The 19,294-nt window shown below is 42.1% G+C and overlaps 1 protein-coding gene across 1 annotated transcript in view; it reads right to left on the bottom strand.

Moving 5' to 3' along the window:
• scfd2 (sec1 family domain containing 2) overlaps window positions 1-19,294 on the bottom strand; it is a 353,994-nt gene that overhangs the window by 301,467 nt on the left and 33,233 nt on the right. Inside the window, exon 4 of the mRNA XM_061888960.1 lies at window positions 2,323-2,450. Coding sequence (XP_061744944.1) covers window positions 2,323-2,450 — 128 coding nt within the window. The remainder of the gene's footprint in view (window positions 1-2,322; window positions 2,451-19,294) is intronic.

The raw sequence follows: 19,294 nt of genomic DNA, 5'->3' as shown, positions 1-19,294 counted from the left end.
CAGGCATCAAATTCCAAATGAGCTAATATTTGCAAAAAATAACAAAGTTTACCAGTTCGAACGTTAAGTATATTGTCTTTGCAGTCTATTCAATTAAATATAGGTTGAAAAAGATTTCCAAATCATTGTATTCTGTTTTTATTTACGATTTACACAACGTGCCAAGTTTACAGGTTTGGGGTTTTGTAGTTGTAAATCCCTGCACTTGTGCACTGATTTGTGCCTCATAACAGCAGACTTCCCCTGGTTTGGCATGATTGAAAGAGGTGGGCCTGGGTGGGGCACGTGTGTAACTTAGCTGAGTCATAGACTGACTCAACAATAGAAATAAAACCCAAATAATCCTAAAGTCAAACCCACAAAATTGTCCCACTGCCGCAACTACATATGTGCACGAAACAATGTGATCGCTCCGCTCGCAAGTAATAATGATAGATTAATTATTCCCCCCTTCCACAATAGAAATAATCAGAACAACTCGGAATAGGACTGAAAATAAGCTACCAAGTGAGGGAAAATGGAGTAACATAGCAGTGTACTGGCTTGTGTCAGATATGCTTTCATGTAAACACACTTTTTGATGATTAAAACATGTCAAATAGCAACCAGGGATAATTGGGATACTTGCAATGTGTTTCCACTGGCCACGGAAGTGCGCTATGTGAAAAAGTGACATTTATCTAAATACATACAGTGGGGCAAAAAAGTATTTAGTCAGCCACCGATTGTGCAAGTTCTCCCACTTAAAATGATGACAGAGGTCTGTAATTTTCATCTTAGGTACACTTCAACTGTGAGAGACAATCGTCCTGTCCCCTTAGCAGAAAAACAGCCCCAAAGCATGATGTTTCCACCCCCATGCTTCACAGTAGGTGTGGTGTTCTTGGGATGCAACTCGGTATTCTTCTTCCTCCAAACACGACGAGTTGAGTTTATACTAAAAAGTTCTATTTTGGTTTCATCTTACCACATGACATTCTCCCAATCCTCTGCTGTATCATCCATGTATTTATTTTGGTATAAACTCAACTCGTCGTGTTTGGAGGAAGAAGAATACTGAGTTGCATCCCAAGAACACCATACCTACTGTGAAGCATGGGGGTGGAAACATCATGCTTTGGGGCTGTTTTTCTGCTAAGGGGACAGGACGATTGATCCGTGTTAAGGAAAGAATGAATGGGGCCATGTATCGTGAGATTTTGAGCCAAAACCTCCTTCCATCAGTGAGAGCTTTGAATGGTTGACCAAATACTTATTTTCCACCATAATTTACAGATAAATTCTTTGAAATTCCTACAATGTGAATTCCTGAATTTTTTTTCACAGTTGAAGTGTACCTATGATGAAAATTACAGACCTCTGTCATCACTTTAAGTGGGAGAACTTGCACGATCGGTGGCTGACTAAATACTGTTTTGCCGCGCTGCACATGGTCTCCACTGGACAGTTGACAGATGACTGTGAAGGACATTAATCCAGTAATGTTTGACCCTTAGTTTAGCCTCCATGTGTCTTATATTTGTTGCAAACAACCTCAGTATCTGCTCCCGTCATTGATTTGTGTAAACTGTGAAGCAGTGGCTTGTTCAGATCACCCACAAATTGAGCCTTTAAGCACAAACGTGTTCAAGGAAACCACAGTGTGTACACAAATGCTTGGCCGCGCGCGTGCGTGCGTGCGTGCGTGCGTGCGTGTGTGTGTGTGTGTGTGACCTCCGAAAACATATTACAACCTGCTTGTTACCAGACACTTTTTACCTCACAGATTACAAGAGCTAAGGGACCAAAATGTCCCTCCCCTTTTTTTCCCAGATGTTAACATTCACACTAACCCTAAATATGTGTGTGTGTGTGTGTGTGTGTGTGTGTGTGTGTGTGTGTGTGTGTGTGTGTGTGTGTGTGTGTTAAATGAGTCAGGCAATGTGAGTCATTGGGTTGCATGAAGGTGAACGTGCACGAGGGGACTCGTAGACTTGCTTATGTGTGTGAAGACTTTATTTTTACGTGCCAACACATATTTTTATCCCTTGCCTCGGCCTCCATTGCTTCATTAAGAAACAACAAAAAGTTTGCAAAAGCATGTGTGTGTGTGTGTATGTGTATGTGTGTCATAGTTTCAACATGTGGTTCAGATTTCCTGCGCGGCTGCATTGACAAACATAGATCAAAAGTAAAGAGGGTTTGATTTCCAGGAGGTGGCGCTATGGAGCTGTAATAAATAAAAGCTGCAATCCCTTTGTTTGTGTTGTCAATGCATTACATATGTTTTTTACTTGTGTGTATTTGCAGTGTTCTTTGTGTTTTGCCAGTGCAGATTCATACCCATGCTCATCTTGATGGGAAGCTCCTCCTTGCTGGCGGCTTCCACTAGTTGGCGCCGCACCTCCATCACTGCTTCCTTGTGCTTACTGGTGAGCATGGCCTCCCAAAGTAAACGAGCTGCAGGCGACCTGGAACAGGAAAAAAATTGTGAACATTCAGCAATGTAAATATCAGGGGTGGTAACGCATATTGGTCTGATATCAGCCAAAAAGGTAACGGATAGTATCGACTTACTGCACATCTGAAATCTCCGATATAAGCACTGCGATACAAGCAGTCTTGCAGCGCGTGAACTTGTGCAAAACTGGACAGCCACTTAACATCGAAATGTCCTTCAATAAACCCACAAGTTTGGTATTTTCTTTTATTTCAGTGAAGTGATTTACAAAAGGTAAGCATGGTAGACTACATAGGCTACTCTGGGCAAGCAGCTACACAAAAACTAAGCATACAATAGCACACAAGCTAGACATTCATATAAATGCGTGTCCGCCCTGAGATCGGTAGGGTGGGAGTTCAAACCCCGGCCGAGTCATACCAAAGACTATAGAAAATGGGACCCATTACATTCCTGCTTAGCACTCTGCATCAAGGGGGTAGAATTGGGGGTTAAAGGCCTACTGAAACCCACAACTACCGACCACGCTGTCTGACAGTTTATATATCAATGATGAAATCCTAACATTGCAACACATGCCAATACGGCCGGCTTAGTTTACTAAATTGCAATTTTAAACTTCACGCCGAAGTATCCTGCTGAAACGTCGCGGTATGATGACGCGTGCGCGTGACGTCACGCATTGTAGAGGACATTTTGTTCCAGCATCGTTCCCAGCTATAAGTAGTCTCTTTTCTTCGCATACATCCACAGTATTCTGGAAATCTTTGTTGCTGAATCTTTTGCAATTTGTTCAATGAATAATGGAGACGTCAAAGAAGAAAGCTGTAGGTGGGTAGCGGTGTATTGCGGCAGCCTTTGGCAACACAAACACAGCAGGTGTTTCATTGTTAACATTCCCGAAAGATGACGGTGAAGCTTTACTAAGGAACAGAGCGGTCAAGCGAACACGGTTGGATTGGACCACACACAAAGTACAGTGAATTATGCAGCGATCATTTCGAAAGATTGTGTTTCGAAGAGGGTCCCTTGCAAAGGGCAGAAATGGGCATCGCCACCACCCGTCGACTGGAGCTGAAGAAAGGTGCGGGGCCGACCTTCAGATTGAACAGATACGACCATATAATCTCACTAAAACACTAGTAACACAATAAGCAGGTAAGGGATTTTCCAGTATTATCCTAGTAAATGTGTCTAAAAACATCTGAATCGCTCCCACTGTATAGTCTTTTTTCTTTCTTTCTAGTCCTTCACTCTGACTTTCCTCATCCACAAAGCTTTCATCCTCGCTCAAATTAATGGAGAAACCGTCACTTTCTCGGTCCGAATCGCTCTTGCTGCTGGTGGCCATGATTGTAAACAATGTTCAGATGTGAGGAGCTCCACAAGAAACCGTCGCGTTCTCGGTCCGAATCGCTCTTGCTGCTGGTGGCCATGATTGTAAACAATGTTCAGATGTGAGGAGCTCCACAACCCATGACGTCACGCGCATATTGTCTGCTACTTCCGGTACAGGCAAAGCTTTTTTATCAGCACCAAAAGTTGTGAACTTTATCGTTGATGTTCTCTACTAAATCCGTTCAGCAAAAATATGGCAATATCGCGAAATGATCAAGTATGACACATAGAATGGACCTGCGATCCCCGTTTAAATAATAAAATTGCATTTCAGTAGGCATTTAAATCACCATAAATGATTCCCAGGCGCGGCACTGCTGCTGCCCACTGCTCCCCTCACTCCCCAGGGGGTGATCAAAGGGATGGGTCAAATGCAGAGGACAGATTTCACCACACCTACTGTGTGTGTGACAATCATTGGTACTTTAACTTTAAGTCTTAATTGAACAATGCTGCAGTCTAAAACACAGCAATCATCAGTATAAACAAGGATCAAAATATTATAGTTTCATATTATTGACAAGTAATATTCTGTACATATACTATGCAAATATTACGTACATATGTTATATTTTACATCGCTATATTTATTCCATTTATACCTGCATTATCCTTTCCATCTTTACACTTTCCATAATTGTAACTGAGCTAGTGTGGAACAATTTCCCCTTGTGGATCATTAAAGTTTGTCTAAGTCCAAGTACAAAGTAACCAAGGCAGATTTGTATTAGAAGGTATTCAGTAAAAAAATGTGTTTGCATCGTTCAACTTACTGCACCATGGGCTTCACTTAGTTAATTATTGTGGCCACTCCACTTCAACTTAAAGACAGCGCAAGTCCATTCCAGGCGATTATTAGGTTAGTATTTTTTATAGCTACATTTGTTCTGTTTGAGTAAGTTCCCTTGATCAAGCCTTTTCTAAAATCACACAATACAAAATTATAAAATAATGTAAAAGTATTAATCAATCAACCAATGAAAGTTTAGGTATATAGCCCTTCATCACAGATGTCTCAAAGGGCTGCAAAAGCCACAACGACAGATCCCACATGACATCGTGTTAATATCCTATCAGAATCGGTATTGGCCTCGTAAATATTGTGATACATATTAGGTGTTGACATAAGGCACCGACTGATTCACTAGACAGAAGGAGAACACCGTAATCAGAGACCTCAAGCATTTGGTGTTGACTTACAAAGGTGTACCGCAAGGTTTGCTTTTTTTCCCCCCTTGTTACACTCCATCTACTTGGTACTGCTTGGTCAAACAGTGCTGAAGTATTTTACATGTACAAGTACATAAAGCTGCCGTCGACTTCCCTGAGACATTGGCGTCAAGACACCTGTGGACACACACCTCCGACTATCAGGTACTTTTAAACTCACTAAAACACTAGGAACACAATAGAACGATAAGGGATTTCCCAGAATTATCCTAGTAAATGTGTCTAAAAACCATTTGAATCCGTCCCAATGCAATCGCGTTTTTTTAAATTTTTATTTTTTCCTAGTCCGTCACTATCAATATCCTCAAACACGAATCTTTCATCCTCGCTCAAATTAATGGGGAAATTGTCGTTTTCTCGGTCCAAATAGCCCGTTTTGTTGGAGGCTCCCATTAAAAACAATGTGAGGATGTGAGGAGCCATCAACGGGTGATGTCATCGTCTGCAACTTCCGGTAAAGGCCGGGCTTTTCTGTTAGCGACCAAAAGTTGCAAACGTTATCGTGGATGTTGTCTACTAAATCCTTCCAGCAAAAATATGGCAATATTGCGAAATGATCACATAGAATGGACCAGCTATCCCCGTTTAAATAAGAAAATCTCATTTCAGTAGGCCTTTAAGTCATTATTGTAATGCTCTGATGTCACACTATATGCAGGTACTGTATGCTCATGCAGCAGCATCACCCACACAAGAGTTCTGTGGACGAGATTGAATCTCGTCTTGCAGATACTCCGCTAGATGAACAGAAAGTGTCAACTCCCCTTTGTGATCCCCCACAGGAAAAAGTTGAAATGAACAATTGACTCAACATTTGGAATGCTCTCAATCTACGCTAACCGTTTATGTTTTAGCTCGCCTGCTTAGAAAATCTGCTCTTGATAGCATCTCCAGCCCTGGTCTCCTTATCTCCTTGGTAACGAAATGCAATGATCCACCTCGCTAATGGGACGCTTAGCGCAGGACACTTGTGTGAAACCGTGTCCATCTGCAAAAATGCAACTAGAATATTATATGCTAAAATGTTACTTGTACAGCATTTTGTGATTTTATAAGCAAGCAGACAGTATTTCATAATTGCAGTACTCTGTAAACACATACAGCATTTGGCTGCAGGCAGTTTTGGCTAGCAATAGTCCCAAGGAGAAGCCAGAGCTTGATAGCCTTAAAGTCCTCTTTCTGGGAACCCTTTGCTGACTATCACGCTGTATATTAGTTTATATTTGTTATTTTTCTTGTGTGTCGCTTAAATTTGAGATAATTGTTCAGGGTGCCCGAGTGCAGGTGGGATAGACTCCAGCTTTGCCTTACGGCTCAGCTCCTTCTTCACCACGATGGATCGATGCAGGGTCCGCATCACCGGAAGAGTTCAAGTTCCTCTGAATCTTGTTCACGAGTGAGGAAAGAGTGGAGCGTGACATTGACAGGCGGACGTGACATCATTGCGCTCTGATTATATATATATATATATATATATATATATATATATATATATACACACACACACACACACACACACACACACACACACACACACACACACACACACACACAGCCCGACCACCGGCCAATTTTTTTTAACCTAATGCGGCCCCTGGCTCAAAAGGTTTGGGGACTCCTGATCTAGACCACAAAGACGTGTTATACATTTACAAAACCCAAAACCAGTGACGTTGGAGCATTGTGTAAATAAAAACAGAATACAATGATTTGCAAATCCTTTTCAACTTATATTCAATTGAATAGACTGCAAAGACAAGATATTTAATGTTCTAACTGAGAAACTTGTTTTTTTTGGGGCAAATAATCCTTAACTTCAAATTTAATGGCTTTTGAACTTTGCGCCTATAACAATCCGGCTGATTCTTTTCCTCTTTGTTCCAAAGGACACGACGTCAACAGTTTCCACTTTGCATCAGTCCTTCTTGGATGAGCTCGGGCCCAGCGAGGCCGGCGGCATTTCTGGGTGTTGTTGATAAATGGCTTTCACTTTGCATAGTAGAGTTTTAACTTACACTTACAGATGTAGCGACCAACTGTAGTTACTGACAGTGGTTTTCTGAAGTGTTCCTGAGCCCATGTGGTGATATCCTTTACACACCGATGTCGCTTTTTGATGCAGAGGGATCAAAGGTCCGTAATATTGTTTACATGCAGTGATTTTTCCAGATTCTCTGAACCATTTGATGATATTACGGACCGTAGATGGTGAAATCCCTAAACTCCTTGCAATAGCTTGTTAAATAAATGTTTTTAAACTCTTCGACAATTTGCTCACGCATTTGTTCACAAAATGGTGACCCTCGCCTCATTCTTGTTTGTGAATGACTGAGCATTTCATGGAAGCTGCTTTTATACCCAATCATGGCACCCACCTGTTCCCAATTAGCCTGTTCACCTGTGTGATGTTCCAAATGAGTGTTTGATGAGCATTCCTCAACTTTCTAAGTCTTTTTTGCCACTTGTGCCAGCTTTTTTGAAACATGTTGCAGGCTTCAAATTCTAAATGACCTTATATTTGCAACAAATAAAGTTTTCCAGTTCAAATATTAAATAACTTGTCTTTGCATTGTATTTTATTGAATATAGGTTGAAAAGGATTTGCAAATAATTTTATTTTGTTTTAATTTACGATTTACACAACGTGCCAACTTTGCTGGTTTGGGGGTTTGTAGATAAAAATCTTCATGAGTGAATTTTAAGGCAGAGGTCTTCAACACGGGGTCTGCAAACCCCTATGGCAGGGGTAGGGAACCTATGGCTCTCGAGCCAGATGTGGCTCTTTTGATGACTGCATCTGGCTCTCGGATCAATTTTAGCTGACATAAGTGAACACGGTATGTAATTAATAACTCCGCTGGTAATCACTGTGTTAAATATAATGTTCAAAATATAAAACATTCTTATGCATTTTAATTAATCCATCCGTTTTCTACCACACCTTTTTAAGAAGTTGCATTAATGGTAAGAAGTATTGTTTTATTGATTAGCTTCAGAATAACAATGTTAGTAAAAAGAATAAGAGACTTATTGTACCCTAAGAATGCCGGTCTTACTTAAAAATGCACGCATTAGGTTGTATTCATTGTTAAAAAAATATGATATGGCTCTCACGGAAATACATTATAAAATATTTGGCTTTCATGGCTCTCTCAGCCAAGAAGGTTCCCGACCCCTGCCCTATGGGGTCCGCATAGGTACTGCACTGGGGTCGTGACATTTTTGGTTGATCAGACTTTTCAAAAATATATTTCTTCATATTACTACCGTTTCGGGGTCCTTGGCCTTGAAAACGTTGAAGACCGCTGCTTTAAAAGCCTACTGAAAGGAGATTTTCTTATTCAAACGGGGATAGCAGGTCCATTCTACGTGTCATTCTTGATCATTTCGCGATATTGCCATATTTTTGCTGAAAGGATTTAGTAGAGAACATCCACGTTAAAGTTCGCAACTTTTGGTGCTTAATAAAAAAGCCTTGCCTATACCGGAGGTAGCAGACGACGTGCGCGTGACGTCACGGGTTGTGGAGCTCCTCATATCTGACCATTGTTTACAATCATGACCACCAGCAGCGAGACGATTCGGACCGAGAAAGCCACGATTTCCCCATTAATTTGAGCGAGAATGAAAGATTTGTGGATGAGGAAAGTGAGAGTGAAGGACTAAAAAAATAAATAGAATAAAATAAAATAAAAAATAAAAACAATTAGACAGCAGAGCGTTTCAGATGTTATTAGACAAATTTACTAGGATAATCCTGGAAAATCCCCTATCTGCTCATTGTGTTACCAGTGTTTTAGTGAGATTATATGGTCGTACCTGTACAACCTGAAAGTCGGAGGGGTGTGGCCACTGGTGTGGTGACCGCCAGTCTCTCCGAGGGAAGCCACGTTTCTCGACGATGCGAAAGCAGCCGTTGGGGCCGGGCTGAGATTAATTTTTTTTCCCCCTCCTCCACGGTGGAAGCATCTGACGGTCGGGGCGGCCGGTGGGAGGAGGCAAGAGAGTCGCAGCTGCCTCTTTGACAGGTGCAGGAGGAACGACGCAAGCTCTCCGCTCATGTCTACGGTAAGAGCGGACTTATTACCACCATTTTCTCACCGAATCCTGCTGGTTGACATGTGATAGGGAACCATGTTCGCTTGACCGCTCTGTTCCATAGTAAAGCTTCACCGTCATCTTTCGGGAATGTAAACAATGAAACACTGGCTGTGTTTGTGTTGCTAAAGGCGGCCGCAACACACCGCTTCCCACCTACATCTTTCTTCTTTGACGTTTCCATTATTAATTGAACAAATTGCAAAAGATTCAGCAACACAGATGTCCATAATACTTTGGAATTATGCGATGAAATGAGACGACTTATAGCTGTGAACGGCGCTGGACCAAAATGTCCTCTACAATCCGTGACGTCACGCGCACGCGTCATTATACCGCAACGTTTTAGCATGACATTTCCGCGCGAAATTTGAAATTGCAATTTAGTAAACTAAACCGGCCGTATTGGCATGTGTTGCAATGTTAAGATTTCACCATAGATATATAAACTATCAGACTGCGTGGTCGGTAGTAGTGGGTTTCAGTAGGATTTAAGCTGTTTAAACAAAAGCTAAGCAATTATATGTTTTGCATTTTTATCTCTGACCATACCAAACAGTGATCATAGAAGAGAGTACCATGATTATCAGCTACCGTTAGACTCTTAAGGTGTGTTACGACAAAGATGCTTTTTTGTTTCTTTGTCTCTTCTGTGCCAGATATATTCAAAGTGTGAATACATTTAAGGACCCAACAGGCAAAAAAAAGACAACCAAGAGTGACACACAGTCTCATTAAAACCTGACTTGTAGTGACAATAATACTCCAAACAGTTCTCCTCTTTGATTTTGCTCAGCACTCAAGGCCACTGACAGTTTGTTGGTCGGGGAATAAACAAAACTGAAATATACCGAGATGGCGGGCAACAGAAGAGGGAAAAAAAAGAGCAGAGAAGTGCGAGGGAGCTTGTTGACAAATCTGCTGCCTTCTCTCTCTTTTTTTTTTTTCTCGTCTTCCTTTGTGCATTCTAACTGCTGCCATGTGTTTAATATCACATGTAATCAGTTCCAGACCTGGGCTGGACGAGGGGAGGGAGTGGGGTCTCGCGTCGGGACAACCGCCACACTACGCTTGAGCCAGACGACGACAACAACAACAAAAAAAACTGCAAACACGACACAACCCGCAAACAAGCGTTGGTAAATGTTGTTGTAAAAGAAACAGGAATATAAATCTTTTTCCCAACAGTACGCCAAACTTGCGGGGAATTCCAGACGTTAGTCCAGACGGATGACACAGTTTAAATTTTGGAGAACAATTTTTTTTTGGGGGGGGGGGGGTACATCTCCCACTGCGCTCGAGTGCAAATCATGAAGTAACATCCCGCATACTTGTCGTGCTTGAAACGCTACGCAAACGCGTGTTTGTATACCTGTACGTCTTAGCATGTTTGCAAACAACCAACCGAGCGTGTGTGTGTTCCCAGAAGACCGAAAGAGGTCCGAGTGGTGGATGAGATATGGTTCTAATTAGGTGCGCACACACATATCCCCCTTGACGTCCGCCCTGCTGGGCCTTCTGGTCAAAACGGGGCGGAGCTTTCAACTGAGGTCAGTAATTCTACTACTTATAATTTGGGTGGGGGTGATCACAGTAGTACCATACACTGCCTGAAGGGGGCACTCCTGCACTTGTACATCAACAGTGCACATCCTGCAGTCTCCAGTGTGTGTGCGTCCAATATGTTGTGACGCCGTTCTCAAAAAGGTAGCTAAATATCAAGTAGGGTATAACAGTCAGAGGAATGGAGCGTACATATTTAAGGCATGAAATAGCACTGACTGTCTCCAAGCATTAATGGGTGAAGGGGTGAAAAGTGAGGGTGGGGGGCTGGGGGGGAGGACTGTGTTCCTGGAAGTGTGTGAGGAGGCAAAAAAGAATGTGTGTGTGTGTGTTCCCTGAATCTGGATGACGTTTTCCCCATATATTAGAGGCCAAATGGAGAAAAATGTATAACATGGCACGATAACTTAAAAATAAAGACAACTTCAGATTGTTTTCTTTGTTTAAAAATAGAACAAGCACATTCTGAAAATGTACAAATCATAATGTTGGGTTTTGTTTTTTTACACTTACAGTGGGGCAAAAAGGTATTTAGTCAGCCACCGATTGTGAGAGTTCTCCCACTTAAAATTATGACAGAGGTCTGTAATTTTCATCATAGGTACAATCGTCCTGTCCCCTTAGCAGAAAAACAGCCCCAAGGCATGATGTTTCCACCCCCATGCTTCACAGTAGGTGTGGTGTTCTTGGGATGCAACTCAGTATTCTTCTTCCTCCAAACACGAGTTGAGTTTGTACCAAAATGGATACATGGATGATACAGCAGAGGATTGGGAGAATGTCATGTGGTCAGATGAAACCAAAATAGAACTTTTTAGTATAAACTCAACTCGTCGTGTTTGGAGGAAGAAGAATACTGAGTTGCATCCCAAGAACACCATACCTACTGTGAAGCATGGGGGTGGAAACATCATGCTTTGGGGCAGTTTTTCTGCTAAGGGGACAGGACGACTGATCAGTGTTAAGGAAAGAATGAATGGGGCCATGTATCGTGAGATTTTGAGCCAAAACCTCCTTCCATCAGTGAGAGCTTTGAATGGTTGACCAATTACTTATTTTCCACCATAATTTACAAATAAATTATTTAAAATTCCTACAATGTGATTTCCTGGATTTTTTTCGCCATTCTGTCTCTCACAGTTGAAGTGTACCTATGATGAAAATTACAGACCTCTGTCATCATTTTAAGTGGGAGAACTTGCACAATCGGTGGCTGACTAAATACTTTTTTGCCCCACTGTACATGTTGCGGTTAATACTATTCTACATTTAGTTGTGGTTATTTATACTTTCTGAATAAATGATGTGATCATGTTCATCAGTCAACTTATTAATGTTAATTTTCAATCTATCAAGTTAAAAAAATAAATATCAAAATCAAATAACAGGATGTTATTTATGTAGTTTTCTCATTTTCCTCAACTGGTGCACTAGTTCTTGTGGTTAGATTGTCCGCCCCGAGATCGGTAGGTTGTGAGTTCGAACCCTGGCCGAGTCATACCAAAGACTATAAAAATGGGAGCCATTACCTCCCTGCTTTGCACTCAGAATCAAGGGTTTGAATCACCAAAAATGATTCCCGGGCATGGCCACTGCTGCTGCTCACTGCTCTGGTGATGGGTGAAATGCAGAGGATATTCTCACCACACCTAGTGTGAGTGTGACAATCATTGGTACTTTAATTTCAACTTGACAGCATGTGGCTTATTTTGTTTAGATATATAGCATAATCTACAAAGATTAGAAAGAATTGCTGTTGGGACATCTAGTGGACACATTTAGAACAGCAAAATTCTTAAATTTTGGCTCATTTTTATACTTTGCAAACTCATCCCGCCGGCTGGATAAAACCTGTTCGCGGGCCAGGTCGTACGTTTGACACCCCTGCCATAGAACTTAATGAAAAGGGCAATAAATCTGTTCCAAGGTTAAACTGTGGCCGCCAAAGAACATTTAGTATGTTTTTGAGTCACATTTGTGAAGTGAATTGTATTTATATAGCGCTTTTCTCTAGTGACTCAAAACACTTTACATAGTGAAACCCAATATCGAAGTTACATTTAAACCAATGTGGGTGACACTGGGAGCAGGTGGGTAAAGAGTCTTGCCCAAGGATACAACGGCAGTGACTAAGATGGCAGAATCTGTGATCGAACTTGGAACTCTCAAGTTGCTGGCACGGCCACTTTACCAACCGAGCTATACCGCCCCAATATTCTTAACCGTACAATTCTTTATAAGTGTACATACAGTTCATCCAACAATACAAAGACGACAGTGAACAGTGCGCAGGTATATCAGTTATGAGATCACACATTACACTACCCCGCTATTGCACTATCCCATTATTCCATCCATCCATCTTCTTCAGCTTATCCGAGGCCGGGTCGCGGGGGCAACAGCATAAGCAGGGAAGCCCAGACTTCCCTCTCCCCAGCCAATTTATCCAGCTCCTCCCGAGGGATCCCGAGGCGTTCCCAGGCCAGCCGGGAGACATAGTCTTCCCAACGTGTCCTGGGTCTTCCCCGTGGCCTCCTACCGGTCGGACGTGCCCGAAACACCTCCCTAGGGAGGCGTTCGGGTGGCATCCTGACCATATGCCCGAACCACCTCATCTGGCTCCTCTCGATGTGGAGGAGCAGCGGCTTTACCTTGAGCTCCTCCCGGATGGCAGATCTACTCACCCTATCTCTAAGGGAGAGCCCCACCACCCGGCGGAGGAAACTCTTTTCGGCCGCTTGTACCCGCAATCTTGTCCTTTCGGTCACAACCCAAAGCTCATGTCCATAGGTGAGCATGGGAACGTATATCGACCAGTAAATTGAGAGCTTTGCCTTCCGGCTCAGCTCCTTCACCACAACGGATCGATACAGCGTCCGCATTACTGTAGACGCCGCACCGATCCGCCTGTTTAATCTCACAATCCACTCTTCCCTCACTCGTGAACAAGACTCCGAGGTACTTGGACTCCTCCACTTGGGGGAGGAGACTATCCCAATATTGCACTCCTTAATATGGCATCCCGTTATTCCAGTAGTATTCTGTTGTTAAGTGCTTTGATTGCCAGTTAGACAAAGGAAAATCTATACCTGTTGAGTTTGTATGTTGCTGTCCTGTACCATTTGGCATCAACACAATTTCACTATGAAGCATGTGGGGTGTGGGTCACGGGAGATTTTAAGACCCTGCTTCCTCACGGTCTTGTTGAATATTTCTTGAAGAGAACAATGGGGCTGCAAGCCAATTATTTTAGCCTTGTTGATAAGGTTTTGAAGTTGGCTTTTGAGTTTGACAGACAGATTGACAAACTATGTGGAGATGCTTTAATGGATGCCAGATTCCATGTTTGCCTTGTTAAACATCCATACATCAATCCATCCATTTTCTCCGTTTTGGGTCACGGGGGGCGCTGGTGCCTATCTGGAAGGTGGCGTACACCCTGGACAAGTCGCCACCTCATCGCAAGGCCAACACAGATAGACAACATCATGATATTGCTTGCCACACCGTGGACCCCTGAGCTTCCTTAGAAAGTGCCGGCACTAGTTAATACAGGAGATAGATACCTCATTTTGCTAAATTGGTTTGAAGGCAAAATATTCCCACACTTATTTTTCCTTTTACAATATTCTTTTTTCCTCCGTATTTTTTGTTGTTGTCCTTTGCAGCGCTTCTCACCCTCTGTCCGTGCATCCTGTGTGTGTAAACTAGCGCTCCCGCCTCCGCCCACCGAGACAAAGATTGTGGATGATTGACCTTTTAATTCTGCTTTTGAGTAAACAAGCTCAGTTGCTGGAACCTTCTTGTACAGAGACAAGAAAAGCAAACACACACATAGACGTGGGAAATTGTCCATTACGGCAGAGTTATCGAGTACATTTTCATTTATCGGTCGATTCATTGATTTATTGTCCATTGGCCAGAGCCTATGGGTGTATTTATCTATCCTCTTGACGCACTAGCCTGATAAGTTGATACCATGACTCAAAGCTAAAACAACACCAGGGATGCAATTCGAACACATTTTAAATTTGCCTGCTTGCCTCTAACAATTATCCGAATTATGTTTTGCCGAAGGTTTCTGCTAACCTGACTCTCGCCAGATCCTTGTAGTTCACTGAGTTCCACACAAGGATCTGGGACTTCTCAATAGGAGATGGATTTCAGAAGGCCGGACCTTGTAAAAATAAAAAATCACTAAGTGATTGGATAAACCACTTGTCCATTATCTTGAATGACGCACTACTTCAACAGCTCACATCGAAATCAACCCGTGATGCTGATGAGTGAGACACTGGGAAATTCAAAACAGAACAGCCGACAAATTGGATAACGACAGAGCGGAAAGTTAGAGAACTTTTATTTAGAGATGTCCGATAATATCGGACTGCCGATATTATCGGCCGATAAATGCTTTAAAATTAAATACAGGAAATTATCGGTATCTGTTTTAAAAATGAATATTTATGACTTTTTAAAACACCACAGTGTACACAGACATAGGGAGAAGTCCAGAGCGCCAATAAACCATCAAGGCACTGCCTTTGCCAGCCGGCCCAGTCACATAACATCTACGGCTTTCCACACACACACACAAGTGAATGCACGCACACTTGGTCAACAGCCATACAGGTCACACTAAGGGTAGCCGTATAAACAACCAACTCTGTTACAAATATGCGAAACACTGTGAAGCCACACCAAACAAGAATGACAAACACATTTCGGGAAAACATCCACACCGTAACACAACAGAACAAATACCCAGAAGCCCTTGCAGTCTAAACTCTTCCGGGACGCTACAATATGCACCCCCGCTCTACCCTCCCAACCCCCCAACCCCCACACCTGAGACCCACCCCCCAACCCCGCCCACTTCAACCTCCTCATGCTCTGACAGGGAGAGCATGTCCCAAATTCCAAGCTGCTGTTTTGAGGCATGTTAAAAAAAAATAATGCACTTTGTGACTTCAATAATAAATATGGCAGAGCCATGTTGGCATTTTTTTCCAAAACTTAAGTTGATTTATTTTGGAAAACCTTGTTACATTGTTTAATGCAACCTGTGGGGCATCACAACAAAATTAGGCATAAAAATGTGTTAATTCCACGACTATATATAGTGTTATCAGTTGATATCGGTATCGGTAATTAGGAGTTGGACAAAATTGTAATATTGGATATAGGTAAAAAAGCCATTATATGACATCTCTACTTTTACTGAAACAACGCAGCAATGTCAGTAGACGATCGATGTCGTTTGTGCAAAGAAAATATGCCAGCATACGACTCAGTCGCATCTGTGCTACGTCACATCTATGAAATCCCGCCCGCAGATTCTAATTGGTTAATTATTTTGCTAACTTGAAGGAGTTTGCATTGTCTTCGAGCCCAGATCCTTGTGTGGAGTTCAGCGAACTACAAGGATCTGGCGAGAGTCAGGTTAGGTTTCTGCTGCAACACAATTAAATGTGTGTTTTTTTTCTTCTTTGTTAGAGAAAAAAAACAGGGTCCAATAAAAAGTGGAGGAGGTGAAACAAACAGAACCACAGAACACGTGTTTGTCTGAGTGCTATCCAAAAACAACACTGTGTTTCATTTAGAAGTTATGACTTATCTGTTGGTGACAGCTGGGAAAATTCAGACCAAAGGTCTTAAATGTTTCACTTTTTTGTGGGGCGGGCTGTTGAGTGTGTCAGCACCTGTACGCGCGTCCTGAGCGCACTTTAATGTAACTTTAATGCCTTCACGTCACTCTCTGTGGAGCAAATGCGGTCCAACATAGACAAAGGTCGAGGATCCAAACGATGTTCCGGTCCAAATGTTTGTCCAACAGATGTGACGCACTGGAACTGACACAAGCGTGTTGTTGTGATAGAGCCCAGAAGACAGAGCCTGCTTCCTTTAAGCATCCGTGCGCTTCGGGCGGGATGTGACACGGGGGGGACGAGAGGCAGGACCACGGCTTGGAGTGTATGTCCTGGCAAGAGGGACAAAATGACCCAGCAGATTTATTAGCAGAGGAGGGAGAGCCCAATGCAGGAAGTGAGGAGAGGAAGGGAGGCTACGAATTAAACAACTTTGCATTTGCCAGCTGTTAGTCAACGAAGGGAGCCAATTAAAACAAGATTGATGTTGATGTTGTCAAGTTGAGAGTGCCAAACAGGGTAAGTGACAATGACCACCTTTCCAAGCGCTAAATGCGTGATTTCTCAAAGAATTTGGCTCAAAATAAGCATTCTACAACCTAATGGAAACACAATTTACCACTGCCTTAATCTGATCGTGTTAGGCTTTTGAAAAATCTGATTTACACACCTACATTATGGCAGTGGTTCTCAAATGGGGGTACTTGAAGGTATGCCAAGGGGTACTTGAGATTTTTTTTAAATATTCTAAAAATAGCAACAATTCAAAAATCCTTAATAAATATATTTATTGAATAATACTTCAACAAAATATGAATGCAAGTTCATAAACTGTGAAAAAAAATACAACAATGCAATATTCAGTGTTGACAGATGGATTTTTCTGTGGACATGTTCCATTAATATTGATGTTAAAGATTTCCTTTTTTGTGAATAAATGTTTAGAGTTAAGTTCATGAATCCAGATGGATCTCTATTACAATCCCCAAAGAGGGCACTTTAAGTTGATGATTATTTCTATGTGTAGAAATCTTTATTTATAATTGAATCACTTGTTTATTTTTCAACAAGTTTTTAGTTATTTTTATATCTTTTTTTTCCAAATAGTTCAAGGAAGACCACTACAAATGAAAAATATTTTGCACTATTATACAATTTAATAAATCAGAAACTGATGACGTAGTGCTGTATTTTATTTCTTTATCTCTTTTTTCAACCAAAAATGCTTTGCTCTGATTAGGGGATACTTGAATTAAAAAAATGTTCACAGGGGGTACATCACTGAAAAAAGGTTGAGAACCACTGCATTATGAGATTGAAATCCGTTACAGTGCCTGATGGGTGATATGCAAAACGCTCTCTCCACACTTCCTCATGTTTGGCACATTTTAGCTCTTTGATTTTTCTGATTGATTGCAAAACTTTAAAGGCCTACTGAATCCCACTCCTACCGACCAAGCAATCTGATAGTTTATATATCAATGATGAAATCTTAACATTGCAACACATGCCAATACGGCCGGGTTAGCTTACTAAAGTGCAATTTTAAATTTTGCGCCGTTAAATCCTGCTGAAAACGTCTCGTATGATGACACCTGCGCGTGACGTCATGGATTGTAGAGGACCTTTTGTGCCAGCATCGTTCCCAGCTATTAAGTCGTCTGTTTTCCTCACAAAATTCCACAGTATTCTGGACATCTGTGTTGGTTAATCTTTTGCAATTTGTTCAATGAACAATAGAGACATCAAAGAAGAAAGCTGTAGGTGGGAAGCGGTGTATTGCGGGCGGTTTTAGCAACACAAACACAGCCGGTGTATCATTTTTTACATTCCCAAAAGATGACAGTCAAGCTTTACTATGGAACTGAGATGTCAAGCGAACAAGGTTGCATTGGACCACACACACAAAATACATTGTATTAGAATCAGAATCAGAAACGTTTTTATTGCCATTGTTTGAGAACGGGTTCACAAACTAGGAATTTTACTTGGCGCAATCGTGCAACATAAAAGACATAACACAGAATAACATGAGCTGTAACTGAGCTATCAGATCCTGTTATTCACGTGTCTGATGGCGAGGGGAAAAAAATGTTTAGATGGCGGAGGTGTGGGTCTGGATGGATCGTAGTCTCCTGTATTATGTGTATTAATAAATACAATTTTACCATTCTTTATTCTGAAGGCGATCTATGTCGTGTGCTACTCCGGCATCAATATCAGCAGCGTCCTCCTGACCGTCATCATCAGCGTCGGGTTCAAAGCGGTATGGCTCTATCCCTTGTTGCGGTTGGGCCTGGCCGAGTGGTCCTGCCACCCCCACGGCTGCCACGGCGCCTCTCACAGCATCTTCCCTATCTGAATCGCTCCCACTCCCCTCTAGTCCTTTTTTTTTGTTTGTTTCTAGTCCTTCACTCTCACTTTCCTCATCCACGAATCTTTCATCCTCGCTCAAATTAATGGGGAAATTGTCGCTTTCTCGGTCCGGATCTCTCTCACTGCTGGTGGCTACGATTGTAAACAATGTTCAGATGTGAGGAACTCCACAACCCGTGACGTCACCCGCATATCGTCTGCTACTTCCGGTACAGACAAGGCTTTTTTATCCGCACAAAAAGTTGTGAACTTTATGGTCGATGTTCTCCACTAAATCCTTTCAGCAAAAATGTGGCAATATCCCAAAATGATCAAGTATGACACATAGAATAGACCTGCTAGCCCCGTTTAAATAAGAAAATCGCATTTCAGTAGGCCTTTAAAGAGGCCGTCAGGGACGTAAAAAAGGTAGGAGTCAAACTTTCACACACTCTTAATATTAAACGTTTTATCGTTTGTACTTCATTTTGCATTGTCGTCAGGGTCTGAGGTAGGGGGGGTTGTTAAAAATGAAGCACCATACTTTGCGGACTGTATGGCG

The sequence above is a fragment of the Nerophis ophidion genome, linkage group LG26 (genome assembly GCF_033978795.1).
Source record: "Nerophis ophidion isolate RoL-2023_Sa linkage group LG26, RoL_Noph_v1.0, whole genome shotgun sequence".
NCBI classification, from domain to species: domain Eukaryota; kingdom Metazoa; phylum Chordata; class Actinopteri; order Syngnathiformes; family Syngnathidae; genus Nerophis; species Nerophis ophidion.
This window is presented reverse-complemented; position numbering and strand designations above follow the sequence as displayed.